Source organism: Rhagoletis pomonella, unplaced genomic scaffold (assembly GCF_013731165.1).
Source record: "Rhagoletis pomonella isolate Grant_MI unplaced genomic scaffold, Rhpom_1.0 Rhpom_scaffold_00007, whole genome shotgun sequence".
Taxonomy (NCBI): domain Eukaryota; kingdom Metazoa; phylum Arthropoda; class Insecta; order Diptera; family Tephritidae; genus Rhagoletis; species Rhagoletis pomonella.
This window is the reverse complement of record NW_023458561.1, coordinates 38,629,278-38,651,677: the sequence shown is the minus strand read 5'-3', so window position 1 is coordinate 38,651,677 and position 22,400 is coordinate 38,629,278. Positions and strand designations below refer to the sequence as shown.

Here is a 22,400-nt window from a genome sequence, read left to right as displayed (position 1 = left end):
CTTGACGGTGATACCGGGGGGTTCGGTACTTGGACAGTAGGAGGTTTAGTTCGGTTAAAGCCCCACACTGACGGGTATGGGCTTTCCTCGTAAAAAAAACGGCTGACTGCTATTTTAGAGTGTAAGATTAAGACAGGTGAAATTTTATTAAATCATAGTGTAACTAATCCAGTTTATAGTAAAAACTATGAACGCACGTCACAAATGGTTTAAGGAACTTGACCCAACAAAACATTTATTTCTTTGTATGCACCACTATTATCGTCAATACTGGGCGCCTTCTTAAGACGTAGCTATTGCGTAACCGTTGGCTATTTGTCTTAGAAACGCACAGTTGAGTAGTTCCGCTCAGCTCAACAGTTGACAACTTTCGGCCATTTTTTCCAGCGGAAAATTTTTACGCTACCTAACTCAACGTGTTGAGCTTAGCCGTAACAGCTGATCGAAAAGACTTACGCCGCTTTGTTAGGTGGCAGTTGCAAATAAATTTATTTTATTTTTTTCAGCACGGCGGCAGCTCAGCGTTGAATTCTAAATACTATCGGCGCAACAATCTCTATGTTATTGCAATTTCATTTGTTTACATTCATTGGCAGCATATTCATCAAACCGTTTCTAAGACGTAATTGTTGGGTTCAACAGTTGCTAACAGTTTCGTAGCAGATGAGCCAAACAGCTACGTTTTATGAATGCGCTCATTATTGAAGATTGATACCCAAACCACACAAAAAAAAAAACTAAAGTTTTTTAAATGAACTTTATGCGTTAGGCTGCATTTACACGTGCACACAACTGTATATATTTATTATATGCAGTTACTTATTGCAACCTTAGTTGTCACTGAATTCGGCACAAATATTTCACAAAATTATGTATTCAACCAAATTATTTGCATTTGCATGACTGTGTGCATTCTTAGTGTTTTCCTTGCCAAATGACACTTAAAACTCGAAATACAATAGTTAATACGCACATTTCCAAATTAGCAAAACTCGTAGCGCTTTTACAAGCCGACTATTCCTCAATGAAAGCACATTTCCCATACACGATCACTTGTACGTATAGCTGTTTGTGCGTGCGTGAGTATCTCTGTGCGTGGTTAACAAAATTTTTTGGTGTGAACTTCTTGAATGGTCGGCGGTCGAGCGGTGACTGAAACTTGAAATCCACCATTCAGCTACGTTATCACATACGCTTGACCTACTGCTTGGAGGTGGAAATGGAAATGAATTGGATTGGATTGGATTGAATTGGCGTAAGGTGTTGTGTTGTGCGGCACAGTGCGCCACTGAGGCAATGAGCTGTGCCAAGCGCTCGACTAAGCCACTGTGTTTTGTGTTGCCGATCTCATAGAGATTTACATACTTACTCTACTATGTAAGCACATATGTATGTATTGTATATACTAAAATGTATTTTTTTTTGTATACTTAGTATGTAAACTTATTTAAGTACTATGTATTTATGACAATGTATGCATCCACAAATGTATGCTCATAAATATGTAAACATACGATAGTATGCGCTTGTTCATGGACAGACAGATTGAAAGCGTGCGACGGTTGCGAATTATTGCTTATCACGTATAATTTTAAGAATCTTTGACATTTGTTCGCATATGTATAAATGTATGTTTGTACACAAATAGATGTGTTCCTTATATTCTAAGATTATGTTTTACTATGTACATATGTACATAGTATAAATATACAGTAGTGCTCTCCTAAATAGCATAGTTTTATTTTTTACAATATTCACAATGTTTTATGTCATACATTTTTTTCCTAATTTATTTTTTAATATAGTGGATTCTATGACATAAACCATATAAGTCAAGTTTAAGTTTAAGTTATTCAATTTTAGTATAATAATGTGCAGCTTTGAAAATTTGGAAAAATCCCGTTGATTTTTGAGAATTTTTTCTGTCGAGGGTGTTACGTATTTTCGGCAAAAAAATTGAATGGGCTACAAAACTGCATACCCGAAAAGTTTCTAAAAATTCTGATGACATTTTTTTGAAATTTGTTAAATTTTCCTGAACTTTACACAAAGTTTTAAACTTTGACTTATATGGTTTATGTTAAAGCATCTACGAAACTATATATATTGTAAAAAATAAGTGTGCTATTTAGGTGAGCGGCACTATATGCACTTATGTCTGATTTATTAAACAACACACAATACCTACTAATCAAAATTGGACAATAAAAATTATGCTTCTTTAGTATGTAACACATGTACAATGTAGTATGTATGTAAGTTTAGCATCTGCAGTTGTAAAGCTTTAAATTTTCCACAGCCATGTTCGGTCGAGCCCTAAGGGTCAAGAAAAATTTTACTAGTTTAGTTTATTTTCGGGTTCAGTTATTTTAAATTTACTTTGATTTAACTAAAAAAAATTAATGTGGAGAAAACTAGGCTTAATGATCGTTGCTGTTAAAAATTTTATAATAAAATTTATTTGGATTTTTTTGAATTGAAAGATCTGCTGACGAGTAGGTCGTAGCGTGATTCAGTTTGTCTTTTGGCAATAAGTTTTCTAAATTAAAATTAAATTAAAGAAAAACTATTTTTAAAACCATAAAAACTAAAAATTAAAAAAAAAACTAAGTTTCAAAAATCTAAATTAAAAAATGTAAAAAAAGTTTAAAAAAAGGACAGGAAAATTAAAAAATATTTTCGAAACAATAAAATGTAAAAATTACACTTCATCCTTTTTTGCGCGAATAACAGGGACCAAAAAAAATTCGCGTAAAAATAGATCAGGAAATCCGCGTATTTCAAGTTGAGATATAGCGTTCCATTAGTAAGATGTAGAGTTTCAATTTGTGTGCAAGTTCCTTAAAATTAATTGAAATTTAAAAATTTGTTTCTTCATAAAACAAAAAAAATTAAAAAAGGTTAAATAAAAAAAATTATGTAAAAGAAAATAAGATAAACAGTTTCCTTTAAATTAAACTTAATTAAAAAAAAAACTTTTCCTTATAACAGTATAATCCAAAAATTAAAAAAAGAGTTTATTTTGAAAAAGAAAAGAAAGTATTGTGAAACGATTTTCCGTCTTGTCAAAAAAAAAGCAAGACAAAAAAATTTCTATGTCCGAATTATTTCTGTTAAAAGGGCTTATTACCATGAATGCCAATGTTGTCGAGTCAAGCATTTTAGTCTAATTTACGACGTACGCAATGAGGCTGATTAAGTAGAAAATTTTTAGTGAAGTAATTGCTAACGGTTGTGTCAAGGGAGATGGTAAACGGAGTAGGGGTGGGTTTTAGTTTTAAATGCTTTGTGTCACATTTAGAGCAAAAAACTCGTCACTGCTGACAATTATAATTTCCAAAAGGTAGAGGAATCCTTTTATATTTTACCAAGTTTTGATATCGATAATAATGTCAGTCTTTAAATTCAACGGTAAATCACACCTGCCTTACAACGACATAGTGCAGTGAACAAAAATTCCGAGGCTCCGCTGGCTTAGTCCTGTCTTGCGAATGGATACAAATGCTCTAGCACTAAAAGTATTCCATGGGAATTGGTTGGTGGTGGAAGAAGAGGAAGGCCTACTCTGCGATGCAAAAGCAGGTGGAAGACTTGACTTCCCTGGCGGAGAATATGCGACAGAGCCAATTTACCAATGCTTAGAATCGACCATTTTTGATTTTGATAGAACTCTTTTTTATCATATAGAGGAGTTCTGTAAAAAAAAATAATAAAAAGCCATTCAAAATTATAAATTTCACAATTTCCGAGATTTTGCAAGTTTATTTTTTGAATATCTCACAAACTATTATAGTTATAAAAATGGTCCTGGTCTTGTTCTAGAAGTGATATTTGGGGCTATATAAAAAAAAATATATACAAACAAATTGGGAAAACAAAAAAATTACACAATTTTTATATTTAAAAAATCGTAAAAGCAAAACCTTATGTACAGTATCGGTCATATCTATAGCACGCCATTTCAAAGTGATTATCAGACTAAAATTGAAGGGGCTAAAAAACTGTGTACTCGAAAAAATTCTAACACTTCCGAGAAAAAAGTTTAAAACTTAGGTGAAAATTTGTTGCACTTTTTTGAAGTTTTCTACAAATTCTTAAACTTGGGTTTATATGGGGTTTGTTAGAGAAAGAACTGTAATTTAATTGAAAAAACTTAAAAATAAATAAATAAACATAAGTGGCACACAATATCACTTTGAAATGGCGTGCTATAGATATGACCGATACTGTATATATAAACAATGTTTTTTGCATTTTTTTTAAACAATACCTCCAACTCAATTTTCAAGGTGTGTTTTTAAGATACGAATTTTTGAGCTTTGAAAAAAAGTTTAAGAACTCCAAAGTTCAAAAAAACATTTTAAATTAAATAAAACTTTATTTAGGGTCTGTAAAAAAAAAATTGTTTTCAAAGTTAAAAAATTCATATCTTAAAAAACACCTTGAAATTTTCAGATCAGTTGGAAGTGGTGTGTAAAAAAATTGGCATTTTTATAACTTTTTGTTTTTAAGATTTTTTAAATTTAAAAATTCTATAAACTTTTTTAATTTTCGAATTTGTGTTTTTTATAGCTCTGAATATCACATTGAAAACGAGACCAGAACCATTTTTGTAACTATAATAGTTTTTGAGAATTAAAAAAAAAAACTTGCGAATTCCCGGAAATGGTTAAAATAAAGTAGCTGTTAGACGTGGCAAGTGCAAGTCCTTTCCACGAGTCTGTCAAATTCAAGAGTTTCCAAAGAGATTGCACCCTTCATGTAAAGTGGATTTCGAAAGCAGTTTTTATTTCTGGAAATCAAACTTTCTGATACTACTTTTTGTCTGTTTACACGGTAAATGCAGAGAAGTCCACTTTCAACTGCCAACCAGACATACCTGCTAAAATATGCACAAAACAGTCACAAAATGTCTAATAAGTTAATACTTAAATACCCCATATCAGTAGAATAAATTAATTACACGTATTTTTCACATTTTATTCAAAATTTTTATAATTTTGTACAAATTTGCGAAAAAACGCGTTACAGGGCAACACTCGATTGGTATGAAACCATTTGCAGCAAAAATTAAAATTTCTTGTGCAGCACGAGTACGTTGAAATTATTTTAGTTACACCTTGCAATCTTTATTTCCGAAAGTGATTTCTGCAAATCTGCAAAAAGGACTTTCTAGCTGTTTACACGGGAAAGTATATTTTCGATTTCGCATTTGAAAACCAAAAAAAGCGTATAAAAAGCGCTTAAAGTAGCTGCAAGTGCAAGTCTTTACAAAAAGTCTGTCAAAAATTTGCAAATGTAATTGCAGGAGCACTTTCAACTGTGTTACCACGTTTTTATTATAAAATTATTGACCTGAACATTTTCTTTTAAAATGGTAAAACAAGCAGCCATAAAATGTCGAATGCTTTAATATCTAAATAAGTTTTTTTTATATGTGTTGCAACATTTTTATCATTTTATACAAATTCCCCAAAAATCGCCTCGCACGGCTGGTTTAACAGCACTCGCACAAAAATAAAAATTGCTAGTGCAGAATGAGCAAGTTGAAATTATTTTTCGAAAGCTTTACTTGCACTTGTCATGTCTAACAGCTACTTTACATCTTGCAATTTTTCTTTCCGAAAGTGATTTCTGGAAATCTGCAAAGAAGACTTTGTGACTGTTTACACGCGAAAGTAGACTTTCGATTTTACATTTTGACAGCAAAATGCGTACAAAAAGAGCTTGCATTTTCCACGTCTAACAACGCTTTTAGAAACTTTGCATAACTTCCAAAACAAAATTTGTTTTTCCTTTGGCAGAACTTCGTTATATGCTAAAAGAAGTTCTGACTAAAAGAAGAAAAAATGTGCCTAATCAAGTGTAGCGGGTGTATAGCATGTCATTAGTTTCTATATTGATATCGACCCTAATGATCAGATTTTTACATACTATAAGTACATATATAGCTGGATTCTCTAAAAACTTACATATGAACATACATACATCCAAAACTATTGAGATGCTTTCATGTATTTGAAGAGAAACAAAACAGCAACGTTCCCAAAAAAATCTTATCTACGCTGCAGCAGCATTTTCAAAAAGTGTTTATAATATTTCAGCATAGTAAATAAAACTACATACAACCTACACATTAATAAAATTCAAAATTCTATTTATTCTTTACAAATGGCAGCACTGAAACGAAATGAATGATGTACATACGTGGCCATTTCCACACACAGAGCCACAAAATGTTAAGCGTTTTTTCTTTTGTTTTTATTTTATTGTATTAAATTTTGTTTAATAGCATTTAAGGTATCAGAATTTATTAAAGTCATATTGAACTACATAGCCAAATAATATACTAGCCGGCCTGGTATGCGCGAGGCTCCGCGACGCGCTGAATGTGTAGATAGTAAAAACTAAATAGGTTGCAACCATACTAAAAAAATAATATATATATGCGCATCTGGAGGCCAAGCTCTTTCACTTGACACCTTATTTCTTCTAATCTAACGAACAGCCCGCATTTTTTCATTTTTCGCAGAGGTTTATTTTTTAATTTTTGCTTTTTTCCTTTCGTTTGCTTGTGCTTAACATGAGCAACTACCTCCTTCGTGTTGTAATCTGCTTTTCCCAATAGGCATAATAAACTGCGGTTAAGGATTGGTGGAAATGAACTATTTGAACGGAATACAAGTAGGTTTCGGAATTTTTCATATATCATACTTTATTCAATTATTTCGCTAGAATTTTAGATTCGGCAAATGCTCTCAAAACTGTCTCGAAATTGTAACGTGAGTTACCGATGTATATATTTCTTATTTATTTTTTCTTTTAATTCAATAATTTAAATACGAAAATTCGGCACATTACAGATCAGGTCCCTGTAAATATTAAATCTATAGATAAATGTGCGTTTAACTCTTAAAATTTTTTATCGAATGTAACGTGAGTTAGCATGGAATTGCCCACATACTAACGACCATATTATAATTTCTAGACACCTCTAACATGTACAAAATCAAATACGTACGCGCGCTGGTTTAAATGTCAATATGTTGATATGTACATTAGGGTGTCCGTCGAAAATGTTTTTTTTTTGGAAATTTCGAGATCCTACCCCTTAATTTTATTCGTTTTTATGAGAAATATTATTGCCTATTTTAAAAATTTTTTTGAAGGTCATTTAGAGGCCGCGACCTGTTCATTTAGGTCAGAAAATAGGATCTTGTAGATTTATGAGTTTTTGAATGACTATTTTCGATTCGATCTCAAAGATCCAGTATGATCTGAGAAGATCATAAAATTAAATTAAAAATTAAAAAAGGCCCATATTTCTCTTAATTTTTTCCATCGATAATTTCTACAATTTCAAAATATGGAGCACTATCTAAAATTAACCCTATTTCCAAATAAGCTGATACCTCATTTATTGTAATCGCATAAAAATTCTCGAATTTAGGCGACTTTTCTTTTAGGAAAATGGGGGCGGTACCGCCTACTTATATGATATATGCGAATCTCAGGAGCTACTTGACCGATCTCGACCAAATTTGATATACACACAGTGCTTAGCCTCCTTAAGTACCATCTTGAATATTTTTGAAATCGGACAAAACCTACTCCTCCTAAAATATAGCTAGCTATGAGTTTTTGAAATTACCGTTACGTTGCTGGAGCCCGTGGTTTTTGGAGCTTCAATATGGCGCTTAAGAAGCCTAAGCGCAATTTGTCCACCAAATTTGGTTGAGATCGGTCAAGTAGTTTTTGAGATACACATAAATGAAATTTCTTGAAAAACATTTTTTTGCTAAGGAGCGATTGTATATGTATCAAATTTTAATAAATATTGATGAATTCCTTAGTCACACCCGGTACCGGTACATACACAATATACATTCTAGGCCATATTTAAGAAAACTCGCCTAACTTCGACAATTTTTATGCGATTGCTATAAATGAGCTATCAGTTTATTTAAAAATAGATTTCATTTTGGATAGTACCACATATTTTGAAATTGTGGAAATTATCGATGGCCAAAATTTAAAAATATTTGAGAAATATGGATCTTTTTTTTAATTTACCCGATAAAAAATCGCAACAAGCCTAGTCGGACAATTGATTATTAAATACCATTTTAAAGGCCTATATATCCACTTTTCAGATCTTATTCGACCTATGAAATCGAATCAAAAATAGTCATTCAAAAACTCATAAATCTACGAAATCATATTTTCTGACCTAAATCGACAGGTCGCAACCTTTAAAGAGTGTATACAAATAGGCAATCATATTTCTCATAAAACCAATAAAATTAGGGGGTAGGGTCTTGAAATTTCCAAAAAATCATTTTCGATGGGTTAGATTTTTTTGTCTAGGGCCTTTGTGAATTAAGGTAACGTTATGTATGTACATTATCGCGCCCGATGAATTTAAAATTATATAATTTTTAGCCGGTAGCAACAAATGATGTCCCTACATGCACACACACATTTATTAGCGAAAAATATTCATTAGAATGCAACAAATTAAATTTAAAAAAAAAACCGTAAAATATTGACTAAAGTGCGCCTAGGGAAAACAAAAAATACAAATGCAAGAAAATATCAAAAGCTTGAAACATAGTAAAACAATGTCAATGTCGGATGCTGAAGTTAGTCGGTGGCAAAATTGATGAACTGTTTCTTATAAAAGTTTATGATCACTGCTCCAAAGCATGAGCTGATTTACTGATTACGCGCAATTTCGAATATTAAAACACGAACACAAACACATCAATCATGCGTTTAATAGCAAATCAAGAAAGGAACGTCTTATAAAAATTAATACCTACATATATACCTTATTACAGAAAGGCCCTAACTCACATTTTTATTTCTTTACGCACTCAGAAAAAAGAAGTTCCTTAAAACAAGAAACCAGTTTCCTTAATATAGATTTACTGTTTTTTCTTTAATATTACGAAAAATTTACTCAATTTGAGAAGTTTTTCCTTAATTCAGGCTCATGCTAAAAATAGCGCGTCAGTAATTTGAAGAAGTAAATTTACACAGTGCTGTTAAGACGAAGTTAATTGCTTTCCTGGCAAATGTCGGCTGTGGCGTCGCGTGAAGACTACTGCTTCTGGTTCTGAGATCGCAGGTTCGAGTCCGGTTGGAGGTGGTTAGAGTAAGTTAAGTCAATTATTTCAATTTACAAATTTACAAATTACAAATTGTAAAATAAATTTCATATTCTGAAAAACTTAAATAGTCAAATCCCATAAAAAATAAATGAGATAAATTTTTTTAAATACAATTTAAAAGGTTACAATAAAAATAATTTAAAATTACAAATAAAAAATAATTGCAATAAAAAAATATATTAATTAAAAATCAAAGCCATGTCTTTGGAGCCATTTCAAGGTAATATTTCCTTAAAATTATATACTTTTTTCCTAGCAGCAAGGAATGTTTTTTTCTGAGTGCGGAGTGACGAAAAAACTTCATAGAAAATCCTGTTCTTCAGTTCCGAGTTAATTTTAAACGCTGTATCATATTGAGAACTGTAATTAATTTTATGCGGTAGAAATTATTTTTAAGTTCTAGAAAAATGTTAGTGAGAAATCGACTGACTTTCGTACAAAACTGAACCTTGAATGAAATTGAGTTAGGGCATTTCCATATGAAGGTAACGATAGGTATTTTTCTAGATATTTTTGCTGTGTTTGTTAGATTTTAATGAAATTTTATATGGCAGTAAGGTCACAAAAGTGAAGAAAACATAAAAATTGTTAAAATTAGAGAATTATTTGTATAAATACCTATATATTTTATAGATAACAGAAAGTGATTTTAGTGCCATAAAATGGCAGATATTTCGTAGGGAGCTTCGTAAAAGTTTTCATAAACTTTGCTGGTGTTGGTTGATTCTTCCGACAGAGTGAGAATGTGATGGACTTTAGAACGAATTTGCACCATCTCTTATCAAATTTGGTTTCGAGTCAAACCGATTTCGGCGTTCTGAACTTCAGAACGAAAAATTACACTAAAAGTGGAAACCAAATTTGGTTAGACACTCGTTCCAAAATACATCGCTTTCCAAAATTTTAGTAAAAAAAAAATTAACATAAGAATACATATCCACGTGCTTTCACATTAACTTACCTAAAAAAATATTTAATCCCAAACATTCTTACTAATTAGCAGCATAGTCAAAACTTGTGTGTGCCAGCACTATAATTATAAATACATATCGCTCATTTACTTCAATAGTGTCATAACTCAAAAAAGCAAAACTCAAGAAAAACTGTTTTAAAGTTTTGAATTTACATACCGTTACCTTACAGGAGAAGCAAAAAACATTATAAAAAGGGTATCAATCAAAACCACGTAGGGCTTTTTAAAAAGTGGCATGTAACCAGAGCTGGGTAAATGCAATTACATTACAATTACAACTACATTCCTCAGTAATTGTAATTAGGAACCAATTTCTTCAGTTCACAGCAAAGGTATCGATTACTTTCTCAATTCCTTGAAGTAATTTCAAATGGAATTTGGTTTTTTCTTGCAATATGAAAGGAATTGAAAATGTAATTTTTTTCCAATTCCTTTGAAAGTAGTTGAAAATGTAATTGATTTTTTTCGAATTCCATTCTTCAAAGTAATTTAAAAAGTAATCGAAAGATTTATAAAACAAAAAAATTTACTGTTACTGCAATAGCTTTGTTAAATTTTTTGGTTGCTAACTGCCTTGAATAAATAACTTATACCTAAGTAGTATTACTAATTGGATTTTAAGAAAGCAGAATTACTTAAACTGTAGCTGTTCAGTTTATAGGGTAACCGTTAAATTTTCCACATCCTACCGCGGCAGATGAGACCCGTAAATGTCGAAGCAGGCATAACCCGCCGTATCTATAAGAATGCACTGACGTAATTGTTTACATTATGGTACCCAAAATGGCGTGCCTTCTGGGGCCTTTGAAGTACTCTTACTGGTATCCGGCGTTACAAATAGGCGCAGAGTCCGCTTGATTTATGAGCACTGTCGGACTGGAGATACCAGCTCCTAAGAGTTTTATAAATAAATTGCATTGTTATGGCTTAATTTTGATGTTAACACTGTAAAGACGTTAAAATTACACAAAAAAATGTCGAGACACGTACAATTAAATTTGGGTAGTAGGTTACGGATCTGTATACCGTTTTTTTAGATAAGGTCATTTAGTCGTTATTTGCATTTTAAGTTTGCATTGCAAATGTATGAGTACGGTCATGTACGATATGATGTATGAGTAACATTATTTCCTGCTAGTATTTCATACAAAAAATTATTGCACTTTCACTTAACCCTTGCAAACTTGTTTATTTATCCATCGATCTTCATCATTAGTAGTGTTTTAAGCCGCAAAGCAAGCCGATATTGGCTAGTCTATACTAATATAAAGTCCAAATAAAAGGGTTGTTTAAGGAGAGTTTAACGAAATTTGTTGTATGGTAAACTCCGAGTTTAAAAGTAGAGTTTAGCGTTTAACTCCAAAATGACCCATAAACTCGAGTTTGTGACTCAATGAGAACGTAATATTACTTTAAGATAGTTGATAATCCTATCGAAAATATTGTCAAATCAAGATTTCTCAAACACCTTTCGTTTTGTACCCATACTGTAATATTTCATTTATTTTTTCAATTTAATTGAGTTAAATTTGCAAACAGGTGACAAACCTCTTCGAAAATATTTTTGACTTTAAGCCTTACTTAGTTGTGAACTAAATATGACTATGAATATGCGCCTATGATTTTTCATTGAAAATTGTTATGTTAAATCCCAAATATACATACACTGCCGGAACAAAGTATTGGCACAGCAAATTTTTCACAATATATGCAACAATTTTTATTCTAATAATTTTCTCCCAATTTTGTATAAAAATATGGTTCATTCAACAACAAAAAACATAAAAATATAATTCCTAAACTTTGTGCAAAACTCGCGAAAATTCAGCAAATTTTCATCAACATTTTCAACTTTTTAATCAGATGAGAATGCAGTTTTGCAGCCCATTAAATTCTAGTAAAAAAAATGCAAGTTCGGAGTTAGCCAAAAATCGCGTTGATTTTTAAGAATATTTTTGTTGAAGATGTTTTGCATTTTTTCCATATAAAGTATTTTCGAAAAGAGATTTTTGTATGGAAGAGACTGCGTGAAAAAAAACCAAAACAAAAATCAACGGTAATTCCTAGCTACTTAATATTTGCACATTATTATAATAAAATTGATTGGGCTACAAATCTGTATACTCAAAAAAATTCTAAAACATCTGATTAAAAAGTTGAAAATTTCATTAAAACTTGCTGAATTTTCGCGAGTTTTGAACAAAGTTTAGGAATTATATTTTTATGTTTTTTGTTGTAGAATGAACTATATTTTTATACGAAATTAGCGGAAAAATTTTAGAATGAAAATTGTTGCAAATATTGTGAAAAATTTGCTGTGCCAATACTTTGTTCCGGCAGTGTATGTATATCGTAACCTGAAATGCAAAATAGCGTAACATATCACTGAAATGGAAAAAGTCGTGACAATTTTTTTTTTTTTATAAAGCGATGTGGGGAGTTGTAATTCGATGAAATCCATCATAGCAATCAAAAAGTAAATTTTGAATTTTTTATAAGTTACAAATTTTTGCAATTCAGTGACGATGTTGTTACGTTATTTTGCATTTCAGGTGACGATATCTATGAAAGCCACGCGATTATCTCGTACATATGCAATTTTGCGTCAAAACTACCATAACAGCTATAATCTACTATTCAATGCAACGTTATTGCGGGATTTTCTGTGTAATACATCTGGCAACATAAACGACGTTAACGTAGAAATGGCGCGAGTCCCAACATCCAATAAGAATCCAAGGTCAATAAATGCTCCCGGCGTAGATGGTGGCGCGACTTTTGAGAGCGAATGAGCAGCGAGCGTTTTTTTTTACGGGTACAGCCGCTGAGCATCGATGGAGCAAATGAACTTACAATCATACATACATACCTAAATATGTTATAAACAATGGGGAAAGTGCATTATGTACACAATTAAACGTAGGAAACGGTGCGAAGGGGCAGTGGTCTCACTTGGCACATTATGGTTAGTACATCACATTTTGTTTTGTTGTTTTAAATGAAATCTGCTTTAAGAGGAATGTAAAAACATCAACCACCTATTTTGAGATTCGAATAGAAATAAATGCCTATTTTCCCATGCACTGCCGGTTGAAAGAAGAGAAATTAGATGCAGAAATAAAACGAATACGAAATCCCGAAGCACGATGTTGTTTGTCTCTGCTGCTTTGTACGTGAGGAATGCGTGCGGGAGGATGCACAGTAATTGTTTATCGATTACATGACAAATTTTACTTGTGAACAATGCGTTTTTACTCACCGATTTCCATTTCGCTATTGTCTACGTCACCGTTATATCAAGTTCTGCTTGCTGACTCCTCTTTCTAGTGCCTATATGTAGATAAATAACTGTTTTCCGGTCGGCCAGGCCCACTTCTTGGTAATTGAGGTGCGCTGGAGGAACGCCAGACTGCGAAGGCGATAAAGGCAGATTGTCGGTGCCGATGGAGTTTGCAGTAACTCTAACTACCTGCTCCAAGATTTGTTTACACTAGTTTAATATTATTTTATGTTATTATTATTATTGATTGGTTGAAATAAAAATTGCTGCGTTGTTTGCTTTCTTCGTACTCAATCTGTCAATTTCACCCAAGTGATCCACGATCCACTCCAACAACTTTTTTTGTTGCCAAATTTGGTCGTCAGGCAGTCGGTGATGCCACTGTCCAAAAGTTATCAATTCGGTTTTTTAATGGGTTTTTTAGACTGGGTTCACACAGAGAAAGCTTTGTTGCTCTTTTTCTGCAACATCTCTTTTGGTGTTGCTTTTCGCGTTCACACAGAGCAATTCTTTTAAATAAAATTGTTGTTGTCAGCTGTGAACGGGCCAACTAGAATTACTCAGACATGTTGCCTGAGCACGAGCAATTTGGAGGCCTTCCCCCTTCCTCGTCATCCTCTCTCCCACAAGTAAAGAGTTGCCGCGAAAAAAGTTTCTCTGTCTGAGCCTAGACATATTGTACTACGCACATGCAAAAGTAATTTAGCAAAAATACGTGTTTATATTAAAATGCATTCCCTCATGCATATTTGAGGCAGTTTTTTTTCGAAAATAAACAAATACTTTAAATTTAAATACTTTTAATTTTTCCACTCCCACCGACTGATTTTTGACTTGGTTCTTTTGCGTGCCGTGTATAAAAATTAAAAACCAAGATTTAAGAGTGAAGCGAATTTGTTCATCAATTCAATAAAACTGTAATTAATGCGGTATATAGGCAGTGTCTTCCCCCGTTAATTTTTATTAAAATAATTGGTACTTCGAACCAAGCTCGGTGTGAAGGCCCCTTGCTTTTATTTTTTTGGCAAATGCCAGCGCGAAAGAAATCAATCAGCTGTAAGCTTTTGTTTAGAAAGTGTAACGTAAAGAGAAATCAGTGAATCAAATCAAAAAGATAACAAAATATTCAAAACGCCGATGATTGCAGAAAAATCTATCATTCTTGTTGTGTTTCTTTACTATAATTCAATAATACATTTTAACAATTATTGAATCATGGCTGAAGGTAACGTTCATCCAACAAAACGCCTTAGATTAACTGGAAACTCGGACTGGCATGCTTGTGCTATACTGACTGACGAGTATTCAAAGGAGTCTCCTCTTGTTCGCGTTTATTTAAGTCAATTGGAAAGTAAAAGCCAAATATCAAGTGTAATGCAGGAACTAAGCAAATTATTGCCAATGGAACACATGGGTCTTCAACATTTAAAGCGTGTTCGGCAGCAGGAAATCATATTGTACAAAGTCAAAGATATTAATAACCAAACCTCAACAAAATATTTAAATTCTCTAGGATTCAGCAAAGAAACCGTTGAAATTTTATGCAGAGATGTACGTGAATATGATGTTCCGGCGCTCCCGCCCATGTTACGCTGGCAATATGAATTAGCACAGCAGCGTTGGCCAAGCAAATTTCATGCAAACAAATATATGGAACTACTTTACGACGGGAGTATGTTTAGCGAGGGGCAACGAATTTTCCACTCCAAAGTTTGGCTTTTACTGAATTCAATTTCAAGTGAGTTGGAGCACAATAAGCCATGTGGTATTTGCATAGATCCGCGTAACGATACAGTGGTTGCTTTGGCGGCCAGTAGGACTACTCTAAATCCTGTAATGCATTGTCCAATGGTGTTGGTAGATTTCGTAGCACGTACACAGAGTGGCGGTGCTTGGCTAAAGGAATTTTCAAACGAGTTTCAAAGTATTTACAAAGATTCCGACAGCAGCAATGATTTTTATTCCGTTACAAACGGAATACCTGAGAAATATTTGGAGTTTATTCAATCAGATGCACGTTTTAAAGACTTAAAAATTGGCGCAGAACCTCTAAGAACAAAAACTACGGTGCAGTCGGCGGAGCAAACTACACAAGTTGAAGACAACTTGGTAAAATATGGCCCCTATTTATGTACCGGATATGATGTGTATTTGAGCCAAGAGCCGTGTCTAATGTGTGCTATGGCGCTGGTACACAGTCGCGTGAGAAGAATATATTTTTATAAACGTTCTACGAATGGAGCATTAGTAACTCGATTAAAGCTACATTCTGTAAAGGAATTGAACCATCACTACGAAGTTTTTGAATGCAAAAGAAAATCCAATAACGAATGTTGTAGGTGACGTATGTGCTATTAAAAAATGTTTGTAATTAAATTATAACGCTTAGATAATAATTTAAGGGCAATGCTTTATGCAAATAAAGTTTTTCAATTATTTTAAATTACTGTATTTTAGTACCCTGTCTTGCAGGCGATGATAGCAAACCAAGTAATTGGCAGTCAGCTTCTAAAATAGTCAAATCTTTTTCTGAGCCCAAAAATTTCGTTGACAACTCCAAATCTTTAATCCGTAGCCTTACGCGTGAACCTCGCACATAGTCTCTGTAATCAAAATAAAAAAATTATATACAATTCATAGAGTTTGGTTATTTTAGAAACATACTCGCCACCGCGCGCCGGTCTCGTGCATACACAGTGAAACTTCCACCCGAAATCAATATATAAATCATCCCCGACTACATGAAAAATTTTTCCACTCACTATTTTGCCTTCTGGATCACCTAACTAAGATGTGAAGTGGCAGATTTTATAATTGTGAGTGTAAATAAAGTATATTTAAGTAAAACTTACATCAATGAATTTCGATTTACGCAACAAAGACGGAAACGTTTCTACATCTACAACTTCCTCAGGTTTACTTGTGGCAGCTTCCGTGTGTTTGTCAAAGGCCAAAGCGAAACCACTTTTCACACTTGCACCATCAGCAGTTCCAATAGCTTCCTCTGCCTGAACATTTGGTGAGTTGCTCGGTGGTTTGTTTGTACACAAAGCACGCACTGATTGCACAATCTTCAAGTTTGCCAACCTCGGTAAAATTCTTGCATGGGGAAAGCGCGTAATAGCAACAGTAGTTACTTTATGAAATAACATTTTACTTAATAGAAATGGTGCTGATGAAATATCAAAGGATAAACTCGTATTTTAAGGTTATGTTGTGTTATGTCAAAAGACATTTGACAATAAATAAATAACAGCTGTTCGGGTTGTTGCAAGGCGAATTTATCCAAGGTGGTGTTCAAGGCGAATTTAGATTTTCGCCGCGGTCCTTCTGAATTATAATTATAGATTCGCCTTGTTCGCCTTGGTCATAATGATAAATTCGGCTAGGGTTGTCATGAACCAATCATGAACCAATTAGAACAGATCTGACCGGTTGAGAAGCAGCCATTTGTAATAGCAATTGAGAAAAAAGTGTGTTACGTTCGTAATTTTGAAGTTTGCTATTTCTGTTTTGCTTCTTTCTTTATGTGTATTTTGTCGATGGTTTATTTCACAAAAAAACTTGTTTTCGTTGCTTTCTGAGCTGATGGTTGCTTCACTGTTTTTACTTTTCTTGTGTCTTTCTTCGCTATTATCACTATGTTCTTTGCTTTAAGAAAATTTGACACAACAAAATTTCTTAGGCTTTTCTTGTGCATCATTTTATATGGAGTTGTTGCTTTTCGTTAGAGCTGGATACTAAGCTGAATCCAAGAAATTTTGGTTTTTACGGGTGTGCTGTCAAATCAGTAAAAGCAAAAATTAAATACAATGCGAATGAAAGAAGAAATCGGCTGGTCTAATAAACAACCTTCTGTATGAATACACTTTGTTTCACTACTTTTGCTGAATTCAGCCACACCGGCTGCCCTTATCGTATTTCTTTGTTTTGACATACATCAATTTTCCTTTCTTTATCAGCTGCTGCGATTAGTGCACGTTTTCCTGCTGATATCCTTTGAGCTGAGATTTAATTTAGCCGTTATTGTATAATTTTTAAGGTTTTATCAATTAAATTGTAGATATGATAGAACAACAAAGACAACGTATTGAACGTGCTGTAACAGAGATGGTGGATGATATGGATAAAACCCATTTACGTAAAATGCAGGTGAGTGCATGGGGGCAACAGCACTGAATGTTTGTTTTTAAATGTCATGGAGTATAATTGTAGACAGATATGCACTTATGCTCGGCTAAATGCTGCCAGGATATGAATGCAAGCATTGACAGTGTACAAAGATGTGTGGAGAGATGCTCGGCGCCGTTGACGCGTGCACAATCCTATGTTCAGCATGAGTTGGGTGAATTTCAGGGACGCCTACAGCGCTGTGTTCAGGTAAGGAAGTAATTTTTGTGTGCTTAATTTTGCAAGTCAATGTATTGCGGTTTTATTGTTTACTCTTTTACCTTAGCAATGTAATGATGACGTCAAAGTGAAGATGCCGGTCAATCCCTCGGGTGCAGATATTGCCAAATATACCGACCAATTTGAACGTTGCGCAATACAGTGTGTGGACAAGCACGTTGGTCTTATACCCACTATGATGAAAACCATTAAAACTGTGCTAGCGAAAGGTCCAGAATCCATTCCCCAAGTTTAAAAGCTTGCGACAAATATAAGCTTACCCACAAATTGTACGGTACATCAGCAACAACTGTTTTGTTTGTTAGAAAATTATGTGACGAGGTTTAACAAAATTAAGCTGCAATTAATCAAGAAAATAAATTGGTGAAACTTTACCTGGCAATCTTTACGTTCTACATACATACATAAATTCCTTCTGGCTGATGTCAGTTAAACAAAATTTTCCGCCATCTAAATCTAACTAACACTCCATCGCTCCATTGCCAACAAATTGTGTGTACTCGTAATACTCGTAAATGATAGAGCAACAACGTAAACGCGTAGAACGCGCGATATCCGACATGATCAATGAAATGTATTCAAGCCATTTGCGTAAAATGCAGGTTGGTAAGCGTTTAAGAGTTGAATTATCTTTTTATTACCGAATCAACTTGCTCATCCCAGTCTGAAATGCATATTTGTGCGTCTAAATGCTGCGATGATCAACGCGGAACTTTAGAGTCTGTGCAGACTTGTATTGAGGGATGTGCGGTGCCGCTTATTAAAGCTCAGGATTACTTACAGCAAGAGTTGGGGCAATTTCAAGGGCAACTGCAAAATTGTGTTATGGTCTGTTATATTTTTTGTTTATTATCTAGTGTTACTTTTTTGTAAAATTTTTAGAAATGTAGCGAAGAGGCGAGACAAAGACTGCCACCAAGTCCAGGAGATGTAGAACTAGCCAAAAATCAGTATCAATTTGAAAATTGCACTGTGGCCTGCGTAGACAGACACATTGGACTCATACCCACTATGATGAAGACCATTAAGGCTGTGCTAGAGAAAGGCCCCAATGCCATGCCTCAAGCATAGAGTGTTATGTGTGTATGTAAAATGGGTTAATGTTAAGGGTTTTGTTTATAATAAATGAGAAGTTTGAAAGAAAGAAGCCACCTGAATACTGTATTGGAGAAAAATGTTGTATTTTTAACAGAGAATAAGATAAATTAGTAATTGGTATTCGCGACGTATAAACGAATACATATACATATGAAATGTTGGGAACTAACAACAAATTTTTATAAAAACTATACAAAATATATCTAACATGCATTGTTTGCATACTACTCCGTTAGACGTCGTTTCTTTTCTACTTCTTCTTCGTATTGTTCACGCAGGTCTTCTATTTGATTCTCATATTTTCGTGTCAAGGTTGCAAGCTACAGACATAATGATTAGAGGTTTAGCAGTCATTCATTAAAAATGTGTTATACCTTTAAGTCAAACATGCGTTGCAGTAATTCTGTCTCTCGCTTCAAAGATAGTTGGTAATCCCTTTCTTTTTCAGTCAATTTCTTCTCAAACGATTCAACCAAATCCTTTCGCAATTGTCGCTCTTGTTCGATTAACATTAAACGTATTTCAGCATCTTTCCGCTCCAGCTCACTGCGTAGGCTGAAAAAAAAAACATTGAAATAATGTGGTAAATAGTAGATTCAATAGTTACTAATAACTTACAAGATATTTTCTTCGGCTGCAGATTTAGCCTTTTCCACTACAAAAGAATAACGTGATTTGTTCACAGGCTTCGTAGGCTGTTTAAAGATAATGTTCTTCGCTATTGCAGAAAATCGCAAAACATTCATATTTTCTTCATAAAAACAGTCCGTTGGTGTAACGTTCACGATCATTGTTAGCTTTTCTTTACCGAGCAAAGCCGCCTGCAAAAGCATCGTAAGTTTTGACTCTCGTACCGGAATTATTTGACCCTTGGACTTAAATTTTTTATTGTTATTAGCAGCATCCAGACAACGGCCAAGTGTCATAAGTGACGTGTTGATACCTTTAGCTTCTGTGAGACGGGAGCCAATGTTACGCGTTTTATTTAAACGTTCAGATCCAGCCAGATCGCAAAATTTATATGAGGACTGTTGAATAAAACATTTATTTTAGAATACTTTTTTAAATGTTAGCAAGTAATGTTTACATCTAAATCACTTACATCAACAACTAATCCAGAGCCGTAGTACTTTATGACATCAATAAAAAATATACAATGCGAACGACTCGAATTCGCATTAATCGACGTAGAAGCATATGTTACGCGTTGCAGTCCCCATTGAAGTAGTTTTAGGGTTTCTGCGGAAGACTTCACATATACTGAGGTCAGTCCTTGTAAGAAAACTTTGCCATCATTTATGACTGTTTTGAGCCCTTTTCGCTGTGGAGGCGCCATTTGTTGATTTCCTCTTGTCTGTGGTGGCGCCAACAGATCATAAACGATTTCGTTATATATTTCTACAAAGGAAATCCATATGAAGACAGACACTTCATCTTGCTCTAGAGTTTGAAATTCATGATCACGTTTTATTGTTTTCTCCAATAGCTCGTGCTCCGCGTTCATTCCTGCGCAACATTCTAGTAATGTTTGACGTATGTTTTCTTCGCGCTCTATTTCGTTGTCGTCCATTATACAGGTATTTGCTTTCTCCAATTTCATAGCTGGTTGTGGGTAGATGTTGGACGCATTCAATCGAAACACATTTTCGACAGCACGCGGCACTATGCCGGGGTCGCTTGGGGTACCTGGAAATCATGACATTTTGCTGCAGTCATCTTCGTGAAAACACAAACTTTTACTTACCCAACAATGTAAAAGTTTTGCCTGATCCCGACGTTCCATATGTGAGTACTACGAAGCTGTCTGCGCTTTCAATGCGTGGTGCAATGCAAATTCGATACACTTCGTCCTGTTTCACTGTACTATCAAACACAGCTGAAAAACTGTAGTGTTGTTCCATTTTGTTCTTATTGTTACTTGTTGATGCGGTATCATTTGGTGGGCCGGCAACAAGAACATTTCCCGCATGATTAATTTTGTAAGTTGAAGAAATGTGTGATACAGGTTTTAAACGTAAATAAACTAACGCACTATTGGAGTCAATGCTCTGATCACTGCTCGGATCACTGCTCGCTTCACTTTGCGCTGTGGAAACTTCATCGTCAGTCGAGAGTTCGACATCGCTGTAGTAATCTCTCTGGCCTTCTTCCTGTATTTCATCAAAAAGTCGCACTTGGCGTTCGGGCCGTGGTCGAGAACAACGATCAACAGAAGGGTCTCGCGCACGTAGAAAGGACGGACGCACATCTTCGCAAATGCTATCAAGCGAACTTTGATCCGACATTATTTTGCAATTTTCTAGTCTCTTCAAAGGGATGGATAAAATACACTTCAAATAACTGTAAATTAATACGTAAAACCTTTTATATTCAGATTGGCGCGCAAGAAAAATGAAAATACCTACGTAAATGAAATGACAAGCAGCTAGATAAATTCAAATCTGATGGATTTCGATAGAGTTACCGCAGCTTTCAATAATAACTTTAAAATTGTGAATACATTTTTCTTCTTCTTATTTTCTTGTTTCACAATAAAACTATGGGGTTACAATTTTTTTTTAAATGAGGGCATGTTATTTAAGCTCTGATCCAGTACTCCATGAACTTATAGGATTTTACACGAACTTGCAGGAAGTTGCAGGAAAAATGTTCCCGTACTCCAAAATCCTGTAAATGAGAGCAACTTTTGGAGAGTTGTGTAGAGAATGAAGTTACAAGATTTTACCCGAACTTTTTCTTCTGGTAAAATCATGAAAAGTGTCAAGCAATCACTGGTTGACATTTTACAGGAAAAATGGTTTTTTTGTTCCCGTACTTTTTGTTGTTACTCACTTTTTACTCTCACTTCAGAGCGTAATTTTGCTGTTTGACAGTTTTACAGGATTTTTCACGAAAAGTATTGGATCAGAGCTTTAGTCTGTTCCTTTGAACTTCGGACTAAAACCTGTGGAACTGTCAAACTACAATTTTACGCTCTCAAATGAGGGTAATAGCCCGAACACAATGAAAACGACGAGCTACAAACCACAGCTGTCAAATTATTTTAACACGTATAGCCCGAACACAATGAAAACGACGAGCTACAAACCACAGCTGTCAAATTATTTTAACACGTACTCGCTGTCGTTTGCTACAAACGGCGAGCGGCTCATAAGTGATTTTGTACTCAAAGCGTAAACATGGAAAGGAAAGACGCGGATGATGCAATTGAAATACTTATGACTTAGGGTTTTTTATGTATGTGTTACTTAAATTTATTTATATTTTACTTATATGTATGTACATACATATACATATAGTAATTTAGCCTCATTTATCAAAAATTCAATTAACGCACATGGCTTGGATGCATTTAACCGCGATGGGCACACTGCAAGCATCAACACAAAATGAGGTTGTTGTTTTTGTTTCCAATGCGATGCCATGCGCGCAAACCGCCCTACAAACGACGAGCATGTGCGCATGT

At 34.1% G+C, this 22,400-nt stretch overlaps 6 protein-coding genes across 7 annotated transcripts in view; 3 read left to right on the top strand and 3 right to left on the bottom strand.

Moving 5' to 3' along the window:
- LOC118742753 (acetyl-CoA carboxylase) overlaps positions 1-13,752 on the bottom strand; it is a 46,943-nt gene extending 33,191 nt beyond the window's left edge. The window contains exon 1 of one of the 2 annotated variants that reach the window (XM_036475070.1): positions 13,406-13,752. In XM_036475070.1, coding sequence (XP_036330963.1) covers positions 13,406-13,415 — 10 coding nt within the window. In that variant the 5' untranslated portion in view covers positions 13,416-13,752. Of the gene's footprint in view, positions 1-973; positions 1,152-13,405 lie in introns of those variants that run through there. The other variant, XM_036475069.1, reaches the window with a different exon arrangement.
- Positions 13,753-14,513: 761 nt separating this feature from the next.
- Positions 14,514-15,888, top strand: LOC118742751 (probable inactive tRNA-specific adenosine deaminase-like protein 3). The gene has a single exon (XM_036475065.1). It carries the CDS (start codon positions 14,642-14,644, stop codon positions 15,767-15,769), a length of 1,128 nt encoding a protein of 375 aa, XP_036330958.1. The 5' UTR covers positions 14,514-14,641; the 3' UTR covers positions 15,770-15,888.
- On the bottom strand, positions 15,755-16,674 carry LOC118742752 (28S ribosomal protein S28, mitochondrial). Its single transcript, XM_036475066.1, has 3 exons — positions 16,279-16,674; positions 16,091-16,212; positions 15,755-16,029 (listed from the first exon to the last, which is right to left on the bottom strand). Exons 1-3 carry the CDS (start codon positions 16,576-16,578, stop codon positions 15,870-15,872), a joined length of 582 nt encoding a protein of 193 aa, XP_036330959.1. The 5' UTR covers positions 16,579-16,674; the 3' UTR covers positions 15,755-15,869.
- Positions 16,675-17,319: 645 nt separating this feature from the next.
- LOC118742748 (protein FAM136A-like) lies at positions 17,320-18,210 on the top strand. The gene is made up of 3 exons (XM_036475063.1): positions 17,320-17,578; positions 17,642-17,806; positions 17,883-18,210. Exons 1-3 carry the CDS (start codon positions 17,492-17,494, stop codon positions 18,069-18,071), a joined length of 441 nt encoding a protein of 146 aa, XP_036330956.1. The 5' UTR covers positions 17,320-17,491; the 3' UTR covers positions 18,072-18,210.
- Positions 18,211-18,301: 91 nt separating this feature from the next.
- Positions 18,302-19,000, top strand: LOC118742750 (protein FAM136A-like). Its single transcript, XM_036475064.1, has 3 exons — positions 18,302-18,438; positions 18,500-18,664; positions 18,719-19,000. The coding sequence occupies exons 1-3, from the start codon at positions 18,352-18,354 to the stop codon at positions 18,905-18,907; spliced, it is 441 nt and encodes a 146-aa protein (XP_036330957.1). The 5' UTR covers positions 18,302-18,351; the 3' UTR covers positions 18,908-19,000.
- LOC118742745 (kinesin-like protein subito) lies at positions 18,994-21,331 on the bottom strand. Its single transcript, XM_036475061.1, has 5 exons — positions 20,679-21,331; positions 20,037-20,620; positions 19,553-19,962; positions 19,309-19,489; positions 18,994-19,254 (listed from the first exon to the last, which is right to left on the bottom strand). The coding sequence occupies exons 1-5, from the start codon at positions 21,217-21,219 to the stop codon at positions 19,159-19,161; spliced, it is 1,812 nt and encodes a 603-aa protein (XP_036330954.1). The 5' UTR covers positions 21,220-21,331; the 3' UTR covers positions 18,994-19,158.
- Positions 21,332-22,400: the final 1,069 nt, after the last annotated feature.

Excerpts from the sequence above, each read along its gene's own strand:
- LOC118742751 (XM_036475065.1), top strand. The coding sequence starts at position 14,642 with ATGGCTGAAGGTAACGTTCATCCAACAAAACGCCTTAGATTAACTGGA.
- LOC118742752 (XM_036475066.1), bottom strand. The coding sequence starts at position 16,578 with ATGTTATTTCATAAAGTAACTACTGTTGCTATTACGCGCTTTCCCCAT. Across the intron at positions 16,213-16,278 it reads GTAAATCGAAATTCATTGAT|TTAGGTGATCCAGAAGGCAA; the intron begins GTAAGTTTTACT and ends TTCACATCTTAG. Across the intron at positions 16,030-16,090 it reads AGACCGGCGCGCGGTGGCGA|AGACTATGTGCGAGGTTCAC; the intron begins GTATGTTTCTAA and ends TTTTGATTACAG.
- LOC118742748 (XM_036475063.1), top strand. The coding sequence starts at position 17,492 with ATGATAGAACAACAAAGACAACGTATTGAACGTGCTGTAACAGAGATG. Across the intron at positions 17,579-17,641 it reads CCCATTTACGTAAAATGCAG|ACAGATATGCACTTATGCTC; the intron begins GTGAGTGCATGG and ends GTATAATTGTAG. Across the intron at positions 17,807-17,882 it reads GCCTACAGCGCTGTGTTCAG|CAATGTAATGATGACGTCAA; the intron begins GTAAGGAAGTAA and ends CTTTTACCTTAG.
- LOC118742750 (XM_036475064.1), top strand. The coding sequence starts at position 18,352 with ATGATAGAGCAACAACGTAAACGCGTAGAACGCGCGATATCCGACATG. Across the intron at positions 18,439-18,499 it reads GCCATTTGCGTAAAATGCAG|TCTGAAATGCATATTTGTGC; the intron begins GTTGGTAAGCGT and ends TGCTCATCCCAG. Across the intron at positions 18,665-18,718 it reads AACTGCAAAATTGTGTTATG|AAATGTAGCGAAGAGGCGAG; the intron begins GTCTGTTATATT and ends TAAAATTTTTAG.
- LOC118742745 (XM_036475061.1), bottom strand. The coding sequence starts at position 21,219 with ATGTCGGATCAAAGTTCGCTTGATAGCATTTGCGAAGATGTGCGTCCG. Across the intron at positions 20,621-20,678 it reads CAAAACTTTTACATTGTTGG|GTACCCCAAGCGACCCCGGC; the intron begins GTAAGTAAAAGT and ends CATGATTTCCAG. Across the intron at positions 19,490-19,552 it reads GCAGCCGAAGAAAATATCTT|CCTACGCAGTGAGCTGGAGC; the intron begins GTAAGTTATTAG and ends TTTTTTTTTCAG.